The following is a 13716-nucleotide window of genomic DNA, read 5'->3' as shown; positions in this document are numbered from 1 at the left end:
AGGAGGGCAGCTCAAGAGCCATTTTAAAGCCAAACATGACTGGCCTGTGCTTATTCTTCACAGAAATGTAACAAATTCTTCTGTTTCCCGTGTTCAAAACCAAGACAAGCAAAGAGCTACATTGTATTAGGCTGTCTGTGCTTTAATAAATGACATCAATTTGGTAAATGGCCATAAATGCAAGGTGTTATTTTAGTTGGTAGCTGAGATAATAAATGAACTTCTTCCTCTTGGTATTGTTTCACTGGCTTCTGTGGGGGACCAAAACCACTGCAAAAACCCACTGGAAAGTCAATGTGCTTTGAATTAATTTTATTAAAGAAAAGAAAACTCAAGAAGAAAGTCATATGAAGTGTAGCAATGGGGAACAAAGACACACAGACCTCCCTATAGCTCCGAAGAAGGTAATTTTATTGTAGCAAACCAAGGTTTTTATACTCTAAACTCAACAGAATTGAACCAAACCTTAACAGAACTTAACTGAAACCTAACTGAGAAAGGCACTCATTGGCTGCTGTCTCGGTTTGAGACAAGTTTAGGAGGAAACCTCCTCAAAGGAAGGTCTCCTCTAGGTGTCGGCACTCCCTCCCCCACCGAGACGGAAGGAATTTTCTTGGAGGAGAGTTCGAAAAGCTATTTATTTACCGAAACGCTATTTGTTTAACAAGCAGGGTGCCCGCAGGGCCCGGGGAAAAGATGAGTAACTGTTAAGGTGTGAAAGCTCCTCGCCGTGGCAAAAGCTGGCGCGTTCGGAGCGCTTTGCTGTAGCTGGGTCCGGGCCGGGGTCCGCGGGGTCCGAGATTGGTTCTCGGATCACAGCCAGGCCGAAGAGCTCCGAAAAGAACCACAGGTGCCAGAGGATTGCTGTGTGCAGTCCGGCAAACACCTCTTGCCTCAGCCAAAAGCAGGAAATGTGACTCTCCCTCTGCGCTGCTAAAGCTGAGCAATGCGGGGAGGTGAGCTCACACCGTGCCCAGGAATTCCCAGCTAAAGCTGCAGGACCCATTTCTGGGCATCAAGCAGACGATAGGGGAATACAGAACTGTCATAAAATCACCCCAGCACAGCTGCTGCCACTGCGGTGTCGTCGCTCACGAGTCCCTTTGCCCCACAGCCTCCTGCTCATGTGGTCCTCGCATCTCCCCGTGATGCCTTTTCCTGGTCTTAAAATCAAGAGTCACACACGGTTAGAAGGGGAAAAGGGATTTTACCTTGGTATTTATTTTTAAGGATCCTTAGGTGTACACGTCCAGGTCATATGCACCGAAATGCACCCCACCGAGTCTATCTCTCTTTTTCCCTGTGTCTCTGTGTCTCTCCTTCCTCCCGCCCCAACATTGGGTAGAACATTAGAGGTGTTACTAATTAGCAGATCTATCAAAGATTCCCCAATGAGAGGCTTGAGTGAGCCCCCCTCCCCAAGGAACCTTCCCCTGGATGGTTCTATCTGGGTTTACAGAATGTGTTCTGGAGAGGACCTTGGGCTCTGGGGCACACTGATCCCTGGCTATGAAGCTTCTAAAATGTTGAGTCTCTTAGCTTGACAAGTCCAAGAATGTAGGCAAAAAGCACCAGGAATACAGAAGTTGTAAAAGGTATAAGAGGGGTATAAAAGAAAAGGCAAAAATCTTCATGGCATCACCCAAGCACTCACTGCCTCACGCTCCCAACCAACTCCCAACCAGCTCTCAACCCACCGCCCGATCTGCAGCTGAGCCCTTCCCAGAGTACCTTTTGGTGAACAGGATTGAACAATTTTAACACACTTAACAAAGGTAAAAAAGATTCTCATTCTTATCTCCTGCAATGAAGGGCACTTGTGGAAGGTTTCGGAGAGTTCAGCTGCTGTGCACGTACTTCATGGAGGAGTTCAGGATGGAGAAGCCATTGAGCTTCCTCAGCTGAGGAATGTGCCTGGAAAGACAACAGAGGGAACAGAGGGTGAGTAAAAAGTAAAATTTTAAAGCTTTCACTGCTCTGCCCAAACTTCCAGGGGTGTTTAATGCTATGTTCAATAAATTCCTCTTCAAATAAAGTTTCTAGATAATACTACTACAGAGTTAATACAGATAATCTTAATATAGAATTTCTAGACTATTATTGCCCTCAGAAAGGCACATAGATAATATTCTTCAAATAGATGGCATTCCAGATTGATAAATCTAAGCAAAAAAGGTGTTTCCCTTTTATATTTCTGCTGCTATATGAATCTCAGGGCTGATACTTTCTCTACTGCTCATTTGGGATCTACAGACTTCTAACATCACTTCTGTTCTTCCAGCACAGGTAAATGCACTCCTTGAAAGGTGTGAGACAGATAATTGACACCCCAGGAGCCCTAAAGCAGGATCTGGGGACAGGATCACAAGAGGGAAGACTTACACTGCTTGGTTTTTCAGGGATTATCACCTAGTAACAAAAAAGGGAAGGAAAAAAAAGTGAGTTTTTGGCCCTACCTTGGCTCAGCCTTACAGAGCCTGCCCAGGGCAATGGCTGAGTTCTCCTGCACCGAGGTTCTCTGGGCATCACCCCCTGCCTGCCTCAGCAGCAGCAGCACCACGTTGGAATCCAGCAGGGAAGTCGCTGCCCCGGGAATGAGCAGGCACTGGCTGAGGCAGAAAGCTGCATTCCCCACAATCAGCTCATTCTCTGACTCCAGCAGCTTCAGCAGCACTTGGAACCCTGGCAGGAGGGGGAATCACTGTTAGATGCACTCAGAGCTGCTCCAGGTGTTCCCTGCTGTCTGCAGGGAGTGAGTTTGGTGCTGTTTTCCTAGAAAAGCTCAGGGAGCAAGGGAATTTCATGGCAATTGCAGCATTCAGGAGGCTGCCTCAGCTGCACTTGCCCAGATGTGTCTCTCACAAAGAACTGAACGTGCCACGTTGAATGCCTTAAACCAGAAATGCTGTTGTGGAAAGGACAGCTGGAAAAAGAAACATAAAAAAGGCTTTCTGTACATCCTGAGCTGCCAAAGCAGCTCAGCTCATCTGAGACCTGCCCCAAAGTACAGCAGAGTGCTTTGGCTCTGACACCTGAAAGCAGCAGCAACATCTCAGGCCAGAGATCCTGAAACACTTAGAGATCACTGAACACTGTCTAGAAAAAGCACAGCCATGGCTTTCTCATCTGTGAGGCTTCCTCTGGCAAACAGAGCTGACAAAATAAGAATCAGTGACTGCTCACAGGTTAATACCCAGAGTTTTGGTGGAGAGAATGAGAGTGAAGTGTTGCTGCTGATTTGAGGGAAGGAAAGCTCAGTCTGCAGCTGACAGTGAGAGGAATCTGGGCTGCATAAAAGGGAGATGATGCTCTGAAAGGCTTTTAATGAGAGGAAATCCTTGGGGTTCAGGTTGAACTGCAGGCACTGACAGCTTCTTGACAGGTTCAGCCATTTAAATAAAATCTAAGCATTCTCTGTAGTTCTGTTAGCATTAATTGGGGCTGGGTTTTAAAGCAATCCAAGCAGTGTTGTACCACAGGAGCAGAGCAAACAGATCAGAAAAGCCCATCCCTCTGCCTCCAGCTCCACCTGGTTTTAATACCAGGCCAAATATCTCCATGGAGGAAACCATGAATAACCCCAAACCCTGGAAATCAGAAGTTTCACTTACTTTTATCCCATTTCACCAGCTCTTCCTGAGCTTGCCTGCTGCTCTTGGTGCAGATGGAAAGGGTCTTTATGGCATAGCTGGATGTGAGCTGCCCTGCAACCTGATGGGATTAAAGCCCAGAACAGTTTGGGTACCCTGGGGAGACTCAGGTATTCCTCATGCCTGAGCCCAAATATCAGATGAAAACCTTTACAAGGCATTTATCTCAAGGTGAACACAGGCTGAGAATCACATAAAACTCATTTAATTCCTGCCAGCAATGAACACACAAAATTCCCTGGATCTCTGCAGCCAAATCCCTTTCAAACCATCAACTCCCCTTGACAAGAGCCCAGTGCCACAGATTTTTTCTAGATTAACTTGATCTGCATAATCCACATCTGCTGGACACAGATATACAGCAAAAATTAAAATAAGAATTAAAAAATTTGTTTAAAAGGCTTAAAATGAACCCTGGGAGCGCTGTTACAAGGACAACACTGATGCAGACACATCCTCCAGGGAAAGGAGAATAAACACAGGGGAATTTAGGTTTGCTCAAGGGACAATGCAGGCAGAAATAAAGAGAGTTTCATCTACTTTCAAGAATTTGAGCATTTTCTTCACCACTCCTCCTTTCACCACTTCTTCCACTGCTGAGGGAGACGCTGGCAGGGCACGGCTCAGCACTCCAGTGGCTCTCTAAATGAGGGAAAAAGGAGAGAGAACAAAAGGAAATGTTTATTGGTTCAGGCAGCTTAGTTGTTTTGTTTCTTGCAGAGTAAGACTGAAGTAATTAAAGTGCTAAAAGGAGAAATTCACAGAAATTAAGGGAATCCCAGAATTACAGAATCTAACAAAGAACATCTTTAGGATGTGGCTTTTTTATTGTTTCCTGGGGACTGAGCACAGCAGAGCTTCTGGAGACTCAGCACGGGGAGAGATGAGCCCAAACTGGCACCAGCACAACTCCCTGGGGGTTTATTCATTAAAAAATAAAATTACAAATTCCTGGTAGAGACCAGCCCAGCACTGCTGGCACGGAGTGAAGCGAAACAGCTCAGAACAGCTCCTGAGAGCTCAGGGAAAGCACTCAGAGCCCACATCTGCTCCTGCCTGGAGAGAGCAGCTCTCCCTGCAGTCCCACCCTATTCCCAGGAGCACAATTGTAATTCCCATACAAGAACTGCAAAGCTGCTGAACACCCCAATTGTTCTTGCTTTGCTTCTTCATTGATTTTTAGAGGGTTTTATGTTGAAAACCTGGCTAAGGATGAAACGGTTTGTAAGAGTTTCTATCAGCAGATTTCAAGAGAACAGTGAAAACCTCTTGCATCAAGCCATATAATGATGAATATAAAGCCATAAAATGATGACTATAAAAGCAGACTATTATTTCTTTATTGCTATTAGGAATGTTTCAGGCTTCAAAGCCTCCTGCACAGGGCAGAGGTTTGCTCTGAAGAGCTCAGGAAAGCCCAAACCAGCTTCTGTTGGTGACTTACTGTGACAATCCTTCCGTCCTGATGGCTGAGCAGAGCCAGGCACCTGCCACTGATGGGCACAGCAAAGTCCTGGAAAACACAGGGAGAACTCAGGTCCAGCTGGGGCTGGGAGGGTTGGAGCAGAAATGGGATCATGGACAAAAGAGTCCCCTGGAGATCAGGGGACACCAGTGAGTTACCAGCTCTGCACCGCCCCAGGGAACTTAGGGAATTCTTCCTTCTTGATGGAATGCTGAGTTTTGGATAATTTTGGAATGTGCCCAGCATCTCAGAACATGGCACAATTGGAGAGTGATTCCAAACAAAACTTTTATACCACTGTGGAAAGATAATTTACGTGGGTTTTTTCCCTTTAACTGTGTATATAGAGAAGGTGGTGGTAGAGGAGAAAGTTGTCATTTTTTTCACTTTTCAGCCTACTTAAATTGTGAACTACCCTTAAAAATAACCTGCAACATCATCATTTGTGTTTAACTCACAGAAGCTGCATACCTGGATGGTGTCATTGGATTCAAGCAGCAGGTTCATCATCAGGCCCAGCACTGCCAACACACACTGACTGTTCTCAGGGCTGCTGCCATCAGAGCACTCATCCTGTGTGCAGAGCAGGGCAGGGAAATCAGCTCCCAGGGCCAGCACTTCCTCAGCCTTCTCGGGGGAGAGAAGTCCTGGGAGAAGCAGAGCTAAGGACACCTTTGTGACACAAATTCCTGTGTCTGGTACCCAAAGCTGCCCACTCCAAACTTGTGATGTCTGGGCTGTTCCAAAGATCCCTTCCCACCCTCTGGACCCTTCAGTTTTTGAGGACTGGGTTCACACCACAGCCTCACCCTTTTAAGGGGCACAACTGAGGATGGGCTGCTCTGAGAGCTTCACCCAAAATCCCAAATGGAGTGAAAGGTCTCAGGGCTGTGAGGGGAGCAGACAAATGGGAGAGAGGGCTGGGAACACTCCCCAGGTTGCTTTACCAGGCAGGCCTGCCAGCACTCCCTGCTCCGAGCCAGCTGTGCCCGCACCTCAGCATCTGCACACAGGCTGCCCACCATGCCCACAGTGAGGGCTGTGCCCGCTGGGTTCACCTGCCTGAAGCGCCCCTGAAACACAGGGAGGGAAGGGAAAATTCACACCAAACCAGGAGGAAACAGCACATGTGTGTGCCAGCCCCTCTGGCAACGGGAAATGGGATTCCAGGGTCTCGCTGCTAAATCCCAGCTGCCCAAGGTTTGCAGGTTTCCCTCACTTCCAAAACGGATCTCCTGCTTTAAGAGCCCTGGGGAAAAGGGATGGATTTTGTGTTCCCTAGCCCCAGGCTGTGAACATTTCCTACAGTCACTCACTCAGGGCACAGAAGAGCTGCTGCAGCTGTAATTCCAGCAAGGAATGTTCAGAAAGAAGAGCAACAAACAGTGGAAGTTGTGTCATTATTGTCTTGCTGCTCATTTGGAGAAGTGGGAGTGTTTTACTTCCCAGCTCTGCCACTCTGCAGCAGAACCAACCTTCCTCCTTCCTCAGCACAGGTTTCTGTACCAACACATTTTAAATTTGCTGCTGGAATAAAGGATACCCAGGAAAGGGATTATTTACCTTGGGACCCAATGTCATCTCCTCACCCTGAGCCCTCAGATTAGAAGGAAAAAGTCACAGAAGCAGTTGCTGACAGGGGATTAAAGTCGCATCAAGAAGAGCACAACACAAAACTGAAGGTGAAACTATCAGTGGGAATCTGCAACCAAGGCCAGAGTTTTTACTGAATATTAAATTAGGGATGTGTAGGACAAAATGTTGGAGAAAAAGAACATTGTCCTGACCATTTCTTGCACCTATAGAGCAGACACAGGATATGTTACACCAAAATAAACTGGAAACACAAAATCACATCATTCCTACCATCAACTCAGTGAGTAAAGCCCTGGAAAGCAGGACCTGATGCTCGGTTTGGAACCTGTGGAGGGATAAAAACCCAAAGTTTTAGGCAAAAAACACAGCTAAAGGCAAGACAAGAGCAACAAAAACATCAGTAACCTCACAGCAGAGGTGACCAACAGCCTGTCCCTGTTCCATTCAGTACAACTCAAAGCACAACTTTACAGAAATGAATGAGGAATTTAAATTACATGTCGGCCACAATTAAGTCAGACAGGATGCTCATGGCACCATCAGCCTCTTCATCAGTGTTCCTGACAAATGCCATCAAAACCTGCAGCCATCTGCTGCACCAAAAATTGGTGTCAGCTTTGGTTTCATTACTAAAGATCAAAATTCTGTTTTTTCAGGTTGTTGGTATTTCAAGCCACAGTTAAATCTGCCTTTTTTAAGCACCCTCTGACATGTGGCTCATTCCTTTAACCTTTCCTCCCCAGGAAAAATGAACAATCTCTCCTGTTCATCCACGACTCCTCCAAAGCAGTAAATGGACATTTCTCCTCTGGTTAACTCTGGGAGGAAGCAGCAGGACAGTGGGATAAAGGTAAGGGAATGGTGTTTCTTCTCCCACTCAGTGAGTCATGGCAACACTAAATAACCACAAATCCCAATTATTAAATGAGGAGAGACCCTCAGCTGCAAACCAGGAGATTTTAAAGGCAGCAGGGTGAGCTCTGCCTGAGTGCTACACGTGTTTAAAGGAGGGCACTGAGCACCCTCCTACTTTGTTTCAGACATCAGAACTTCCTGCAGTTCTACCCCACACAGCCAACTCTCAGTTTTGCCAGGCCAGGCCTGTCCCAGGAAGGGGCAGAAGCCTCAGTGAAGTTTCCCCCTGGAGCTGGGGCAGGGAGTTCTGAGCACTGAGCTCAGCCTTCCAGGGCATTTTCCTGGCGTTGGTCACCTGCTCAGCTCCTGCCTGGCCAGCAGCCTCCTGCTGCTCTCGTTCTCTGAGCAGAGACAAATCAGTGCCAAGGTCTCCCTCTGGATCTCGTGTGTCCCAGAGGAAAGCAGCTCTGGCAGCTGGGCATTCACTTCAGGCTGGGCCAACAGGAGACGCTGATTTTCTTCTGGAAAAAGGAGAGAAAATCTCAGAGCAATGTCACACACTGGCATCCTCATTTTAAATTTTTTTTTTTTTTCAGCAGTAATATTTTATTTGGCATCAGCTGAACCCCACAAGTCAACACAGGCACCAATATTCTGTATTTCCCCTTGTGGCACCTGCACCACTTTACCACCCACCCCAGCCCATTTCTCACCCACGTGGGTATTCCCTAAAAACAGAGGCAGGTATCTGCCCAAGCACTACTGATGGCTTAATTCTAAAAGAATTCAGCCTTCTCTTCTATGAAGCTCTGCTTTTTGCAGCTATAACTGCTTAAACCAGAAAATTGTACAAGTGGTATTATCCTAGGAGCAGCAATGATCACAGGGCATTTACTCTGCACCCCTTGGGTGGATTTGAAATGCTCACAGAGTGGAAATTTCATCCTGCCAAAGCTATGGCTGCATCCAACACCTCCTCTGACCTGTAAAACTCGGTTACAATCAGGTCTGGGTGGATCCAGGTGCTCTGGGAGAGGGGTGGCCATGCCAGCCCAGTCCCAGCCCCAGCAATGCCACATTAATTACACGTTAACAGGGATGAGTGGGCATTCCAGAGCTTTACCATTCCCAGCACAGGCAGCTTGCCACAGGAGGAGAAGGGAAACACACAGCTCCACCTCAGCAGGGCTCTTCCTCTCTGCACAGAAGGCCCTGAACGAGAACAGTCAGCTTGTGAACAGAGCAGAGGATGGACCAAACCAGTGAGAAACAGCCAGGGAATAAAAATTTCTGACTGCTTCATCCCTCAGGTGTGTTTGCAGGCACCACCCAAAATATGGATGAACCCTGAAGAGTCTCAGTGCTGCAGGTCCCAGGGATGCTCCTCTTCAGGCTGCAGTACAGAGCTGAACACCCAAATATTCACTGATGGCCAGAGCACCAGGGGGTGTAGCTGGAGCAACCAACTGCCTTCAGATGTTCTTTTATATTCAGGTTTTTTCTACCAACCTGTTCTCACCACAGAGATAGGATAACTGCCCAGAAAGAGCAGACACAACAGCAATTAATGAATTCTCCTCCCTGCATCTAAGGGAGCACTGTTTGTGTCAGAGTGAGGTACAAGTCCCTCCATTCAGACACTAAAATCTGGTATTACATTCTCCTCTGATCAGTTCATCTGCATTTCAAGAGGTGATTCTGTTTCTTGAAAACAATATTCCCATTTCCTCAGGCTGGAGCCCCCACTGTCCCCTCTGGAGAGCTCTTACCCTCTGACAGGCTCGTTCCCGAGGATACTGAAGCCATTGTTTGTCCTAAATAACGTCTGCCCGGTGCCTGGAAGAGGCAGAGATAAACAGCTCAGGTGTGTGATCCACACAGCCAGGCAGGCTCCTGCTCTTCCTGCACAGTGCTAAAAGAAAAGGTCACTGCACCAGCAACTTTGGGGAAAAACATCATTGAAAGAGGGGGCAAACTCCAGGAATGAAGAAGTAGCAGCAGCTTGGAAGCTGAAAATTGCTCTGATTCATGCCTGGCTTGAATGCCTGTTGGCTTCAAGTGTTTAGGAAGGCTGAAACACAAAAGTCGCTTTGTAACTCAATGGGCTTTAACAGAGAATGACAGATACTTCTGAACAAACGAGACCCAAATCCCCAAGAAGTCTCAACAGCTCAGCTACATCATCAGTGTAATTCTACAAAATGCTGTAAACACCTGAAATACCTACTGGCCACACTGAAACATCAAACATTGCCAGTTTGATGTTTTAAATACAGGAACAGTTCCTCTGCTCCTTTAAAAACTGCTCCCTTGCCCTCCTCTGCCTGGGTTACAACTCCCCAAATGAACAACTTCTGCATCAAATACTCACAATTGTTCAGAGCTTCTGCCAGAAGCCTGATGCCTGCTGTGTAGTAGAGGATATCCTGGCCAGGGGTGTTGATCCTCTGCAGCAATTCCTGGATGGATAAAGCAGCAGCATTCCCAGCCTGGACTTCCCTCGCTGCTCTCTCTTCATCTCTCACCCTCTTCTCCTCCAAGTTGGCCTCATTCACACAATCTGGGAAATCAGAAGGAAACCAAGCATGGCAGGGAAATGGTTTCTGTTCTGTTCCATCTTCATCAGTAAACAAGTGAAGAAATATCCACTGCTTACCTTTAAACAGGTTTTCCTTTTGGGGATCAATTTGCAGCATCTTCTCATAGCAGTGCCTGGACTTAAAGGGGAGAAGAAAAGGGCTCTCAATTTCAGATAAAAATAGGATGATGATATCCCAATCAGACCCCAAAAGTTTTTGGGGCCACAGTCCTTAATAAATGTGAAAAATAAAATGTATGGAGACACAGATGTCAAAGCTCTCCAAAAAGTCCAGTATTCTCAGTCCCTACACCTGCCTGCTGCTGCAAATTAAAAGGGAATTTTCCAGTAAAACCCAAGGAGCAAAAAATCAGAGTTCCAGTGAGAAAACAAAAAATGAGGCATAGCCTGAAACTTTCTTTCTCTCACCCACCAGAAGCAGAACAAAACATGGTCCTGTGGCCACAAAATTCAGCCAACTTACCTCACTGAAGTGCTGCAGTGCCAGGTGAGCTTTCCCCATTAGAAAATACGCTTTGAGACAGTTTTTATTGCACTGGGTTAAATAAGAAATTATTATTAGTTATGTGTTTAGAAAATGAATATTTTAATATTTTTTCCAGCCTTCTGACTAATAATTAGAGCTGCCCAAAGCAAAGATTAGGGTATTTATACCCTTTATTAGAGGTGTCTAAAGTTTTCATGCTGAATTATTGCCCCAGGGACCCAAGGAACACAGGCTTGGGGTGAGGGTGGAAAGCAGGGTTTCCAAAAGGTGATTATTTCCTGCTCATTTGTGTGTCAAAATTATGGATTTCTGTAAACAATGCTAATCTTAGAGGTCTTTCCCATTGGACAGTTTCGGAATTACCTTCAATGCCCACTCACAGTCACTGATGGCTTTTTCATACTCGTGGAGCTTCAGGTAGGCCTGAAATAAACCCCAAAATAGTCCAGGCAGGAGAATTAGAATCCTTCAAACAACTTCTGCCCACTGTTGTACAAACACTGGCTAATTAAGAAGAATAAAATTAGGCTGCTGATTGGCCATTGATTTTGCAGGGTAATTCCCATTCTGAACTCGTCTGCCATCTCCCTGGATTTTCTAATTTAGAACAAATTTAATAGAACTCCACACACACACAGGGCAAACAGAGAATGCAAAGCAAATATTTCGTTCTACAGTTTTAGAGGTGATCCCTGAAAAAGAATCACTAAAAAAAAAATACCAGTGTATTAAAATAGAACTGTGAATTGGAATGGTTGTTCTGGAGAAGCAGGGGTTCACCACATCCAGGAGGGAGGAGATGTGAGCTCAGGATGGAATAATCACTCTCACATAACAGAACAATGGGTCTGGGTTTTATCCTGGCACAGCACCACCAAAACCAGCCAGAAGTGGCTCCTTTGCTCCCACTGACCTGTGCCCTGTTTGTGTACAGCTCCTGCTTGTCCTTCAGCTTCTGCAGCCCCTCCGTGTACCTCCGGATGGCCAGGGCAAAGTCTCCTTCCCTGAAGGCTTCGTTGCCCTTCTCCTTCAGGGCTGCAGAGCAGCAGAATGCATTGAGAACAACAATTCCCCTTTAATTCCCCCAAACGGCGGCTGAGGGAACAGAGGCTGTGCTCTCCTGCTGGAAGAGCCACCAGAATTCCAGGCTGCCCATTATTTGCAAGGCTTTCAATGCAGCCATTCCTCTTTCAGAGGGAAAACCGAGCACTTCTCTCTGCCCAGCCCAGACTCCCTCCCTCCATCCCAAACCAGCACCACAGTGAGGAGAACACGGAGAAATGCAGGATGCAACAGCTCTGTCAAATCCCTAACCCTGCTCCAGTGCTGGGCTCACACAAGCAAAGCAGTGCCTCCCCCAGTCCCTGCCAGGTCCTTTTTGAAGGCACCAGACTGAAGTGCTTTCAGCACTCACCATTTGCCAACTGCTCATTCTTCTTCCTTCGCTGGGCTCGTTCTTTTGCATCCTTTTCCAAAGCTGCCAGGAAGGCGCCTTCCAGCCGGGAGAGTCGGTGGCGTTTTAGGGAATCAAAAAAACCAAAAAAACCCCAAAAAACCAAACAACAACAACAAACAAACTTCATTTAAAAAGAGGAAAAAAACCAATTTCTAGGGCATTTCTGAGTCATTTCTTAATTAAAAAAAAAAATACTAAGGGGCCATTACAGCAATCAAAGTGGAACGTGGTGACAAGCTGTCAGAGATAATGATGATGCCACCACTGAGGATCTGCACACCTGCCTTGCTGCAGCTCCTCTCCAGGGGCAAACAAACATGTTTGCTTTTAAATTCAGAATAAAAAGTGTTCAGGTGAGGAGCCAGAATAGAATAAGGCTCCTACCTGTGAAAAATACAACCGTGCTGGTAAGACCTTGAAAAACCTGATTGAATTTTGGTTAAAGCCACTGCAAAAGTCAGCTTGGACTTTGACAGGGGTGGCATCAGGTCTTGCATGAACTCCATCCCTTCTAAAACTGGTTTTAGAGCTGTGGCAGACTAAGAGGAGCTCTGTCCTACCTGCATCCACTGCCTCTGCCCTCGCCATGTCCTGGAAAAAAGAAACAGCACAAATATTTTGGGAAAAGCCACAACAGCAAAGGAACCCTTGCACAAAGCTACAGGGAGCACCCAGGAATATCTGGGTACATCTGAAATATCCAGATTGACACACAGAAGGATCATCCATTTGACATTTAAACAAAGGATGGCAAGGATTTGATACATTTTGACATTCCTGGAAAGCTTCCATTTGTGCCTTTAACGAGGCAAGACCTGAACTGTGTCCAGCTTTAATTTCAGAGGGAAAAGCCCTTACAGAAGTGTTGATGACTGTTCTGTTCACTGTGGTCCTGCTCTCCTCCTCCTCCTCCTCCCTGCTGGCTCCTTCCTCTCGGAGCCTTTTCTCTGTCTCAGCAATGGCTTCTTCCTTGACAGCCGAGTCTGAGGAGTTCAGGCCTTGCAGCAAATTGGCTAAAAAGACACAGAAAAAAAAATTAGATATATATACACACACAGGACTTCAAGCATGAAAGGACCAGGAGTTCAGGTGGCACCTGCTTTGAAGGCACTGCTGACCAGGATGGCTTTTACCATAAAATTATAGAACCAAGGAATGGTTGGGGCTGGAAAAGACTTTAAAATGCACCCATTGCCATGGGCAGGGACACCTTCCACAGAGCAGGATGCTCCGAGCCCCGTCCAGCGTGGCCTTGGACACATTAAATGAACAGAAACATTTACAGAGTCCATTTCCTGTGACTTCCAGGAGCCACCTGCAGTTTCTGTCACCATAATCGAGATTTACAAAAGAAAGCGGCTCAGCATCCCCAATAAAACAAGAGACCTTCAGCACCCACAAAGCCTCCCCTCACCCGAGCTCACAGGGAAACCCTGAACAAACCGAACCAGAGCGGGGAGCAGCGGGAATTTTCCCCTTTCCCACGGATTTTCTGCCTTCCTTTCTCCCGCTCCTCCCTCTCCCTTCGCTCCCTCCCTGCGCTGTTCCCCCGCCGGAGCCGCCGCGGCCGCCGGGCCTCTCCGGCACCTCAGCGACTGCGGCGCCGCA

General features: G+C 46.9%; 1 protein-coding gene across 1 annotated transcript in view; it reads right to left on the bottom strand.

Moving 5' to 3' along the window:
* Window positions 1–390: 390 nt before the first annotated feature.
* The window catches only part of TTC12 (tetratricopeptide repeat domain 12), a 14043-nt gene continuing 717 nt past the window's right edge, over window positions 391–13716 (bottom strand). Inside the window, exons 2-22 of the mRNA XM_017738374.1 lie at window positions 12967–13168; window positions 12669–12699; window positions 12067–12144; window positions 11566–11687; window positions 11016–11075; window positions 10629–10700; window positions 10223–10283; window positions 9938–10126; window positions 9336–9402; window positions 8690–8778; window positions 7922–8087; window positions 7209–7301; window positions 6982–7036; window positions 6063–6188; window positions 5587–5688; window positions 5095–5412; window positions 4191–4292; window positions 3612–3711; window positions 2457–2682; window positions 1858–1914; window positions 391–1163 (exon numbers count right to left, since the gene is read on the bottom strand). Coding sequence (XP_017593863.1) covers window positions 1046–1163; window positions 1858–1914; window positions 2457–2682; window positions 3612–3711; window positions 4191–4292; window positions 5095–5412; window positions 5587–5688; window positions 6063–6188; window positions 6982–7036; window positions 7209–7301; window positions 7922–8087; window positions 8690–8778; window positions 9336–9402; window positions 9938–10126; window positions 10223–10283; window positions 10629–10700; window positions 11016–11075; window positions 11566–11687; window positions 12067–12144; window positions 12669–12699; window positions 12967–13168 — 2434 coding nt within the window. The 3' untranslated portion in view covers window positions 391–1045. The remainder of the gene's footprint in view (window positions 1164–1857; window positions 1915–2456; window positions 2683–3611; window positions 3712–4190; window positions 4293–5094; window positions 5413–5586; window positions 5689–6062; window positions 6189–6981; window positions 7037–7208; window positions 7302–7921; window positions 8088–8689; window positions 8779–9335; window positions 9403–9937; window positions 10127–10222; window positions 10284–10628; window positions 10701–11015; window positions 11076–11565; window positions 11688–12066; window positions 12145–12668; window positions 12700–12966; window positions 13169–13716) is intronic.

Source organism: Corvus brachyrhynchos, unplaced genomic scaffold (assembly GCF_000691975.1).
Source record: "Corvus brachyrhynchos isolate BGI_N302 unplaced genomic scaffold, ASM69197v1 scaffold46, whole genome shotgun sequence".
In the NCBI taxonomy this organism is placed as follows: Eukaryota; Metazoa; Chordata; class Aves; order Passeriformes; family Corvidae; genus Corvus; species Corvus brachyrhynchos.
This window is presented reverse-complemented; position numbering and strand designations above follow the sequence as displayed.